Below are 9908 nucleotides of genomic sequence, written 5' to 3' on the forward strand. Positions count from 1 at the left end.
GCTTGTTGATTTGGTGGTCAGCCAATCATCTTTTGTGTCGTTTGGTGGTTAGCCAACACACCTTCATCGTTTCTTAGGTGGTTAGCCTTAGATCGTGGTATATCAAGAGTCATTCCGCATCTCTTGACGATCCATTCATTCCATTCCAGTTCCAGAAGTGCCATCGCCTTCTCGGTTCATATCAAACACCCGGCCAAAGCCATCCTTCCCGTTTTGGGCGTATCACTCTTTCTCCCGACTCTGGCGATCCTTCTGCTCCGCTTCGGCTGCGTTCTGGCGGGATTTGGCAACCTCCGCCTTTCTTCGGCATCTTCGTCTCGCTATGGCTCAAATTGATCTTTCTCGATTTTTTCCTCCGTTGGTAACTGAATTTCGATTTACAGATCAAGTTCGGTTCAGAGTTTCGATAACTGAACCGGAAGGAAGGCTAACTGAAACTCTTAACCGAATTTAACGGAACCGAATTTCGGTTTATTGATCAAGTTCGGTTAAGAGTTTCGGTTAGCCTTCCTTTCGGTTCCGGTGCTCGAGACAAGCTAAGGTCTCACGAGTCGTCGTCACTCGTTTCGTTTAATGAGATCGTACTAGAAAACTGCGGGTCGTTTCAGTGTTTTAGACGGCAAGTAGTTTACACTAAGGAAACGGCATGTATTGCGTGAGCCAGTAGTATGAACTATGAAGTTAAGAATGACCTGTGTTTGTTGCACCTTTTTACACAATTTTCTATCATTACATTTCTTCATGACCATCAAAAACATAATCATGACACTATTCATGAACTGTATTGCATGTGTAAGCTTAGAGGATCAATCATACAACAGCATCGGCTTGTCTATTAGTCAATCTCGCGTATAACCCATCTTTGCTCATAAGCTCTTCGTGATTGCCCATCTGTTTTGCAAGACAAAACATAACAGTTAAAAACAGAGCTCAATGGTTTTCAATGAACTGAACAAAATCAGTTACCTCAACGACTCGTCCACTGTCCATAGCCACTATTCTATCCGCAGCCTTAATTGTAGAAAGTCTGAAGGAACATAATGTTGAAGATGTCATTAAACCAATCATCAAAACATGTCTGTGTAAGAAAAAGATACCTGTGTGCTATCACTATGACACTTCTCTTTGTCGCTGTGTCGCTTCCGATAGAACGAAGTACTCCCTGGAAGAGACAAAGGGTTGAGACTTCATGCATCTAACTAATGTTTCTTTTAGGCACTAGAGTGGATTTTACCTTAACGTTATGTTCGCTCTCTGCATCAAGTGCACTTGTGGCTTCATCTAAGATGAGTATTTTAGGATCTCTAAGGATGGCACGAGCAATGGCAATCCGCTGTTTCTGCCCTCCACTGAGTAAATCATCATCAACAATTGTGTTGTACCCATTGGGAAGCGCTGTGATGAAGTCATGTGCATAGGCTTGCTTTGCAGCCCATACTATATCTTCTTGCGTCACATTTCGATCACATCCGTACTTGATGTTGGAACCGATGTCTGTGCGGAAGAGTTTTGGTTCTTGCCCCACGTATCCGATTCTTTGCCTTAGCCATTTGACATCCAAATCTTGCAAAGGAACCCCATCCAGTAGAATCTGAAAATCAAAGAGGAAGCCTTAAGGAAGGAAAGGCTTAAAAAGGTTGTGTAACAGTTAGTTCGAATAACCTACCTGACCGCTTTTTGGTTCGTACAGTTGCAGCAAAAGACTAACCACTGTGCTTTTGCCACTGCCACTTAGACCAACCTGAACACAACAGATTTGTACACAAATCACTTCCGATACATCCTAAGTAAATCAGTGCCAACGTCGGACTACTTTTGATATAAATACTTACGATTGCTACCACTTCCCCAGGACGCACGGAAATGCTCAAGTTTTGAAGCACTGCCACCTGAGATATTTACATATGATATGATTTGTTTAGACATTGAAAATCTGGTTCAAGGATATCCACACAAAAGCGGAAAGTTAGAGGTAACAGGTTAGACTGCAAAAGTTTCAACATAAATGCAGTCATACCTCTTCTCTTGAAGGGTAGGAGAACGACACATTAACGAACTCGATATGTCCTGTCAGTCTCTGCAGTCTCGTTCCTGCAGAAAGTTGATAAACAAAAATACATTACATGGTCAAGGCAGGAAAAGAAGTCCAAAGTGATCTACTCGGTGGTTCATCATTGAAGAGTTTGACTCTTAAGGGTTATATCAACTGATTACAACCAAACTCAAGCTCCCATCAATCTCAAAAATGGTCAACATATTTATAAAATATACTGCTCTTTGCCAAAAAAAAAACGGAACCTTACCTTTGGATATGAATTGATCACTTGGCCTGAGATCCATCATTTGGAAGACCTTTTCACTCGCTCCAACTGATTGCATCAAATTCGATAAATTATCTCCTACCCACCATGTTGCATAGATTAACCATTCACTATACAACAGAAACTTTGTCAGCTTCTCTGCTGTTATTTGACCGGCTAAGATAGACACTCCTCCAACCAATACAGCAATAATCTATAAAAGAAACAAATGATGGATCTTGTCACATTCTTAGTAAGAGCATCATCAAGGACCACATATTTATTAATCCTTCCAAAAAACAGTAAAAGGGTGAATGTACTTATGCAAAACTGGGTTAAATGTGAGGAACCTGAGTTGCGTGGTATAGAGTATTGAAGCTCCAATTCCAAATACCATATGCAGCACTCTGTCTCAAACTTACATCGGCCATTTTCTGAAGCCAGTGATTATACCTTTCAACAACAGAAGGAGATAAAATTTATGTCAGGACGTAAACAGAACCTGTTCTTGAAACAGATTGGGCCACTATGCAAAATTTCACCAGAAACAAAAGATCAAGAGACTTTCAAGGGTTTCATGGTATCACATTGCACCTTTTAAGCTCTTGCTTCTCAGTCCCATATACACGAACAGTTCTCATCAAAGAGTATGTCTCTTGAGCGACCTTGCAGATCCAGAGAGCAGTTATTAGCAAAGAATTAATTGCATAAAGACACATATCAGGATGATACATCTTGACAAAAAATGAAGATAAAGAGTTTCAAAACAATCTACTTCATTTGCAGAAGCTGTGATCTCCTGAATTAGCTTCGCTGTCTTCTTTTGGTACCTACAACATTAGCAGATGCAACTTTATTTTCACACTATGCATACGTATCAGTTGAGCAGCCAGGTGAATCATCTAATCAAAAGAAACAAAGTAATAGCAGAAACTCACATCCCGTAAACAAACATAACCGCTGCCAAAGTACAACAAATCACCAATGTGCAGACACCAAGGGGCCAGGACAGGATCAACAAATAAACTAAAGCCCCTGTACCCTAAAAGAAAGAAGGTAAACAAACAGATACATGTCAATCATGCACAAAGCACGCTTTAGGCGAGATGGAACTTATTATTGATAAGAAGAAGACCTGAAGAACATTGCGAAATATCATGTTCAGATCATTTCCAATGACCCTCGAGACTTGCTGACAGTCCGACCCTAGTCTGCTTGTTAAGTCACCAACAGTTTGAGAGTCGAAAAAGGATATATCCTGATCAATGCCCAGTAAGTTAGCAAGAGTAATTTCAAATATTAAAGGTAAACCAAGTTTTAAGAATTATAGAACAGCAAAGAACTTTCACGACCTGGAGGAGAAGAGTGGAGTATAGCGTTTCCCTCATTCGTTTCACCTACAGAGTAGAACGAGACTCATCACTCTTGAGGAGATTAAAACCACAAATAGAAAGGGAAGTGGTAACTAAACTCACAAGTATCATGTTAGCAATCCCGAAGAAGCATCCTCGTATGCCACTAGAATCAAGAATTGAACAAAGAGTTGCGTGAGGAGGTCCACAATATCAAAAGGTAGAACATTTTGTAAAAGACCCTCAAAATGAGGAACCTGATAAGACAGCAAGAACAACCCTCTAAAGAAAAGAAAAGAAAAAAAAACAGGGACAAGCATTTGACCATACAAGATGTTGACCTGCAAATGCCTGAAGTAACACATAGCACAATCAAGAGCTTGACATTCCGATGAAACACAGTGATATCACCACTTTGAGCCGAGAATATCGAAGCCGTCAAGAAATGTGGAATAGATATCTCTGAAAGCTGAAACAGGCAGAGAGTAAAACAAACATAAGCCAAGGAAAGATTCTAATTCTGATTCTGAATATAACACAGGGCCGGTACTGAAACTTAGGGGTCTAGAACAATTATCGACTGGAAGTAAATTATCTATAAATATTTTAAAATTAATTCGGTAGACTAATGAATGATCTATGCATATAAGCTAAATCATTTTGTGAGCCCAAGCCGAATGTTTCATTTGGCTATGCTCATGACCGCGTCAGCTCTGCTTGTAGCTTTCTTCTCTACAACTACACATACATACTCAACTTAACCAGTTTCAATCCTCTACAAAGCTAGTCTCAATGCACTCCACGAGAGGAGCTAAAGTCAACGAAGCAGTTCAAGAAAGCAACATGAATAAGGAAGAAGCCACGCACCGCAGCTACGATGAGAGTGGAAAACGCAGCGAAGATAACCCACCGATCCTCAGCCACAAGCTCCCAGATCCGAGTTAGGGCACGCCACACAGTCACCGGCTCCGCTACGAACCTACTATCGACTTCTTCCGAGAATCTCCACCAGCTTCCGCCTGGCAATATCGATCGGAGGAAGCCAACACATTGTCGGATTCTCTCCGGAAGCGAAACGGAGTCTCCTTCTCCTTGGTAATACTCCGAGCTTCCCACTGCTGCTCCATTCACCGTCGAGCAGTTAACCGGACATAACCGGTGATTTCTAATGGAGAATTGAAGAGAAAACGATTGTTTCGGTTTGAATCGGAGATTCTTCCTTTTGATGTCACTGGTGGCGATAATGGAGCACCGTCGGTGGAGGGAGATGTGGATGGGGCGGCGACTCGTGCAGCCGAGTACCTGAAGAGCCATGAAACGACGTCGTGAGACGAAGAAAGCTCCACGACTTGGAGGAGAAAACAGAAATGAAACGCGTCGTTTTAGGGAATTGAAGAAGAACGTAACGCAAGGAAGCTACGTATCATCCAAGACGATCCACAAAACCCGAGGTGGGGCCCATGGAGATCCACCACCGAGTTCATCAGCCACAAGGGGAGCCGGCGCGTGACAAATGGCGCGTGGAGATTCAATCATGTGGTGTTGATCTCTTCGTCTTTCAGCGAACGTCGTTTCAAGAGCACGTTTAAAAATGAAGGGATATTATTATTGGGCTCAAATCTTATTAGGCCCATATCACTTGAAAGCCCAGGTAAAATATGTAAATCTTAGGAAAAGCTGAAGAGAGTAACCGGCGCGTGGATTTTCAATCATGTGGCGGTGAACTTTCCTATTCGAACGACATCGTTTCAATAGCAAAGTGAAAATGAAAAAGAGATATTCTTATTGGGCTTATATCATTTTAGGCCCAGCTAAAAGACCTAAACCCTACGAAACCTGAAGAGAGTGAGTCACTTTATAACTCTACTCTTCTTCTCAAAGAAACCCTAGCCGCAGGAGAAAACCTCGAGAGGAGTCACTGATCGGCGGAAATGACGACGAGATTCAAGAAGAACAGGAAGAAGCGCGGCCACGTCAGCGCCGGACACGGTCGTATCGGAAAGCACCGCAAGCATCCCGGAGGTCGTGGTAACGCCGGAGGTATGCACCACCACAGGATCCTCTTCGACAAGTACCATCCCGGTTACTTCGGTAAAGTCGGTATGCGGTACTTCCACAAGCTCCGCAACAAGTTCTACTGCCCGATCGTAAACCTCGACAGGCTGTGGTCGCTCGTCCCTGAGGACGTGAAGGCGAAGTCGACGAAGGACAAGGTGCCGTTGATCGACGTGACTCAGCACGGTTTCTTCAAGGTGTTGGGGAAAGGTCATTTGCCTGAGAACAAGCCTTTTGTTGTGAAGGCCAAGTTGATCTCGAAGACTGCTGAGAAGAAGATTAAGGAAGCTGGTGGCGCTGTTGTGCTCACTGCTTAGGTTTTATCGAGATTTTATCTTCTCTTTTTGGTTTTATTGTTGGATGTTTAGTAATGAATCTTTGTCGGAAAATTTTAAGTGGTTTTATGACATTGTGATATGCATGTTTTTGAACATGTTTGGGTGTTACTTGCATTTCTGTTGCATATTGTGAATTTGCTTCGGACATATGTTCGGTTTTGAGGTAATCCTTCTTCTCCCACCAAGTAATAGGGCGTGTTATTCATTACTCTTACATTTCCGCCTTCTGCTGCTGCCTTTAAGTACCATTTAGTCTGACAAACATAGCATCATCAGAGTCAGTTACTTTCCATTGAATGTGTACAGCCATAAATATCAGCAGCGCCGGTGACAAAGTTGTTATATGTATTACTTAAGCCAATGGTCAAAGGTAATGAATTCATTGATTTCTTGTCTATTAGATATAAAGTTCATTCAAAGGGAATCAAACAAATCAGCGGACATACTTGTCAACCAAGGCATCGCAGCAAACTTATCATTGCGAGTTGTGACTATACTTCTGTTGGAGAAAAAATAGACATTAAGGTTAACTATGCTGACAAAAAATTATTGATAGATATTTAGAATTATGTGGATTTTGCTTTTTAGTTAATTGATGCAACTTGTAATTGTATAATTATCAGCGTTTTAAAAATTAATTATACAAGATTAAGGGTAACTCTGTCAAAATAATGATATCTTTACTCCTAATATATTTTTAATTATGAATTTTGGGAAAATTTTAAAAGAAGGAACCTATAAATATCTTCTTTTCTGAATTTCCTCTGCAAATCCCTTCTTCGTCTTCCTCGTTCGATTTGAGTTTCAATAGGTATATATCGTCTCCACCACCTTCCTTTGCTGGATTGATTATTAGAATAATGTTTCGATTTACTTGTTGAGTGTTTGGCATTCTGAATAAAGTCTGTGTGAATTTTTTTTTCTAGGGTTTTCAGACAGATCAGGCGATGGCTTCAGGTTCAGAGAGAACTCTTCCTTGTCCAGGTACTTTTGCTGTCTCGATCTAAAGCATACTAGTCATATGCGATTCTTGTTTATTTAAAGATTCGGTGGTTTTGTTTCTTCTTCTCGGCAGATTCGAGTAAAATTACCTCGCCTGCCCTTAAATTCGATGCTTTGGATTTCCCAGCCATGAAGGCTATGGAAGATTTCGAGGTAACTTCTCTTTTCTTTTCATTCTTACATGTTTTGTTTTGGGTTATTGAAAGGTTTCATTCTTTTTTTTGTTGATGGTTTATTGTGTCTACTTGGCTTAAAACACCAGACTTGTGCGAGAGAACTTGGTGAGAAAATGCGTGAGGATCCTGCATATATCCTGGAGCTTAGCAGATGTAATCCAGCCGCTAAGTTTGATCAAGAACAGTTGAGCAACATGGGGCAAATGTTTCAGCGCCTTCAGGATCACGCGCGACAGGTACTAGTGCATTATTATAAGCTCGACGATGATGATGATGATCCGGATGATAATTTCGTTTTCTTTGTCTCAGGATCCTCGTGCGTCTTTCGAGAATCTCGGGAAACCTGGAGCACTGGAGGAATTTGCTGAGCGTGTTGCCCAAATTAGAAAAGATCCTGAAGTTGAACCCATTCTAGCTGAGTTAGACGCTTGTCCTGCTGCTCTCTTGAAGTTTGTGGATGACAAACAAGTGTTGAAAAAGCTTGGAAAATCAATGCTTAGGTCTCAGGTAAAAGACCTCTCTGTCTCGTTTGGCATTATTGCTCAACGCTTTTAACTCACTACCCTTCCAACAGGGTCTGAACTATGATGATGAAGAACTTGTCTCTGAGGGAAGAAAAGCCCTCAAGATTGCTTTTGGGTATGCCAAGGTACCTCTCTCGATAAACTTTTTCATGTCTTTACAAACTTTGACGTATTAACTAGGAGGCTGATAATCACTATTAATCTTAATCTATCGTCAATTACATGTCTTTTTAATCACAGATGAAATGCTTCAAAGTTCTTCTGGATGCTGAAAGGAAAATGGCCAATAAGGTTGAGAGGAAAAAGAAGACAACATCTCATCATGCTTCTACAAGTGGAAAGACGAAGCGTTCAAGCCGTCTCTCCAACAAGTGTGATGCTGTGTAAGCTTGCAACATACCAAAAAAACTCTGTTTTAGAAATGGTTATGTCTTCTGTATATTCATGTATCGTTTTTTTGTTGTTTTTGTAGCGCACCAAAAACCTCAGAGAATCAAATTCCGACCACTGAGCTGGATAATACCAGCTCCAGGTGTTGAAGCTGATTCAGATGGACCCTTGCGCTTAAGGGATGGATCTAGAGTACTATTACTAGGATTTGTTAATTTCATTTTTTAAACTGCTTTATATTTTTCTTAAAAACTTGACAATCCTAGAAACTTATTGGTGGTTATTTCATCAAGAGGTAGTGGATTAGTGAGAAGTATATCTAACTTTCTTCGACATACCGCACCTGTAGACTCAATTGCTACATTCTTGAATTTTGTTGAAAGCTTCCTAATCCATCTTGCCAAATTCTGATATAAAAATTATGATCACCTGTGTCAAATGCATCAAAATTGAGATGTCAACCAATAATAGTGTGTAAATTAACTGAGGGTTATGTGTGATGTACGATAATGTGAATATTAATAGAGGGTAACGTGTGAGCCACGGCAATGTCCTATAAGGTATAGGAAGTGAACGCTATTAGAGAGCTCAAATGGTGGAGGGCAGAGTTTAATCTCGTTTGGTTTTTGTTAGCGAATTTGTGTCTTGAGCCTTGTAGACAGTGTTTAGACAATGCTTTTGCTTCCATGATTATGGGATCAACACATTCAACAAAACATTCTTATCTCATTCAAAACAAGAGATATATTCTTTCATTGACCAGAGCAACGATCCAATAGAAAAAGCAAGAAAAGAGTTTAAGTGGGTGTTATTGAATAGGAGGAATTGGAAAGTATTCGAAATTAAGTATTCAAGTACTTTGATGGAAAAGATATTCAATCCCGTTTCCTTCAAAATATTGATAAAAGATAGGATATGTTTTAGACTTTTAGTTAAAAGGATACAATGAATTCTATTAAAATTTACTATAACTGAATTCTAACAAAATTTAAATAATATGACGTCAAAAAAAAAAAAATTAAATAATATTAAATAATAGAAGTTTTCAATGAATTTAAATTCTATCTACTAAATATCCAAGTCTAGTACCAATAGATTTAGGTCTGGATTTAAATTACATTTAATTCTATTAAATTACCCTATTCGATAACGCCTCCTAAAAGGATCACATGATTGATACATGTAGTGAAATCGATCGGTCAAAAAGAAAAGTTCGAGAAAGCTGAAGACTGAAGTACAAGTCTGCAGGCTTTAAAAACGAGAAATCGGTCAAAAAAACACTGAACTTTGCGGGAATTACCAAAAAAAACATATACTCGAACCTGACCAATGAAACTCAGATCTTTTATTGACTTTTTTAGTTAATTCACAAACTTACGGTTGACTAACCAGATTAACATACCGTTAACCGACAGTTAAGACAGTGTTAACTCACCGTTAATTACTGCCGTTTAGTGAATCTACGTCATTTCATTCAGTTATTTTGTTAAACACAAAATCTCAAGACGACGTCGTTTTGCTTAATTAAAATTGTTGTTGGCTGGACTCGAACCCGTGCACTCGTGGTCCTAAGGGGGTTTTGACACTAAGCTAGTGGACTTTTCGGAAGATTATCACACATGTTTATTTTTATTGATCAAAAGATGTGTCTGATTTCAATCAAACAAAATAAAACCCGTGTTTGAACGTAACCCTAATTTCTCAAATCGATTTGGGGATTTCTCTTGTAATGGTGAGGAGATGGTAAAGACGAAGTTCACAAGGAATGGAA

The 9908-nt window shown here is 39.9% G+C and overlaps 3 protein-coding genes and 1 pseudogene across 4 annotated transcripts; 2 read left to right on the plus strand and 2 right to left on the minus strand.

Moving 5' to 3' along the window:
* Positions 1 to 743, minus strand: part of LOC106297950 — a 6225-nt pseudogene extending 5482 nt beyond the window's left edge.
* Positions 670 to 5172, minus strand: LOC106300831 (ABC transporter B family member 26, chloroplastic). The gene is made up of 17 exons (XM_013737066.1): positions 4520 to 5172; positions 3994 to 4121; positions 3776 to 3818; positions 3653 to 3697; positions 3436 to 3558; positions 3239 to 3342; positions 3076 to 3130; positions 2895 to 2965; positions 2651 to 2753; positions 2304 to 2514; positions 2018 to 2091; positions 1833 to 1889; positions 1667 to 1741; positions 1235 to 1591; positions 1098 to 1162; positions 967 to 1027; positions 670 to 891 (listed from the first exon to the last, which is right to left on the minus strand). Exons 1-17 carry the CDS (start codon positions 4964 to 4966, stop codon positions 811 to 813), a joined length of 2100 nt encoding a protein of 699 aa, XP_013592520.1. The 5' UTR covers positions 4967 to 5172; the 3' UTR covers positions 670 to 810.
* Positions 5173 to 5509: 337 nt separating this feature from the next.
* LOC106296473 (60S ribosomal protein L27a-3-like) lies at positions 5510 to 6212 on the plus strand. The gene has a single exon (XM_013732608.1). The coding sequence runs from the start codon at positions 5584 to 5586 to the stop codon at positions 6022 to 6024; it is 441 nt and encodes a 146-aa protein (XP_013588062.1). The 5' UTR covers positions 5510 to 5583; the 3' UTR covers positions 6025 to 6212.
* Positions 6213 to 6390: 178 nt separating this feature from the next.
* On the plus strand, positions 6391 to 8449 carry LOC106296472 (ankyrin repeat domain-containing protein 2-like). Of its 2 annotated transcripts, none has more exons than XM_013732605.1 (8): positions 6391 to 6570; positions 6972 to 7029; positions 7121 to 7200; positions 7310 to 7459; positions 7533 to 7730; positions 7798 to 7872; positions 7988 to 8130; positions 8220 to 8449. In XM_013732605.1, exons 1-8 carry the CDS (start codon positions 6406 to 6408, stop codon positions 8284 to 8286), a joined length of 936 nt encoding a protein of 311 aa, XP_013588059.1. In that variant the 5' UTR covers positions 6391 to 6405; the 3' UTR covers positions 8287 to 8449. The 2 variants fall into 2 exon arrangements, with proteins under 2 accessions (XP_013588059.1, XP_013588060.1); XM_013732606.1 differs by lacking the exon at positions 6391 to 6570 and adding an exon at positions 6721 to 6856 and having other exon boundaries at positions 8220 to 8448.
* The last annotated feature ends 1459 nt before the right edge of the window (positions 8450 to 9908 follow it).

The sequence above is a fragment of the Brassica oleracea genome, chromosome C6 (assembly GCF_000695525.1).
Source record: "Brassica oleracea var. oleracea cultivar TO1000 chromosome C6, BOL, whole genome shotgun sequence".
Taxonomy (NCBI): domain Eukaryota; kingdom Viridiplantae; phylum Streptophyta; class Magnoliopsida; order Brassicales; family Brassicaceae; genus Brassica; species Brassica oleracea.

What these genes read in the sequence shown, in the direction of transcription:
- LOC106300831 (XM_013737066.1), bottom strand. Translation starts at nt 4,966, where the DNA reads ATGGCTCTTCAGGTACTCGGCTGCACGAGTCGCCGCCCCATCCACATC. An exon ending in CTCTATACCACGCAACTCAG is followed by an intron (nt 2,515 to 2,650) that starts GTTCCTCACATT and finishes TTTCTTTTATAG; the next exon opens with ATTATTGCTGTATTGGTTGG. An exon ending in ACGAACCAAAAAGCGGTCAG is followed by an intron (nt 1,592 to 1,666) that starts GTAGGTTATTCG and finishes TTTGATTTTCAG; the next exon opens with ATTCTACTGGATGGGGTTCC.
- LOC106296472 (XM_013732605.1), top strand. Translation starts at nt 6,406, where the DNA reads ATGGTCAAAGGTAATGAATTCATTGATTTCTTGTCTATTAGATATAAA. An exon ending in GAGAAAAAATAGACATTAAG is followed by an intron (nt 6,571 to 6,971) that starts GTTAACTATGCT and finishes TTTTTTTTCTAG; the next exon opens with GGTTTTCAGACAGATCAGGC. An exon ending in AATCAATGCTTAGGTCTCAG is followed by an intron (nt 7,731 to 7,797) that starts GTAAAAGACCTC and finishes CCCTTCCAACAG; the next exon opens with GGTCTGAACTATGATGATGA.
- LOC106296473 (XM_013732608.1), top strand. Translation starts at nt 5,584, where the DNA reads ATGACGACGAGATTCAAGAAGAACAGGAAGAAGCGCGGCCACGTCAGC.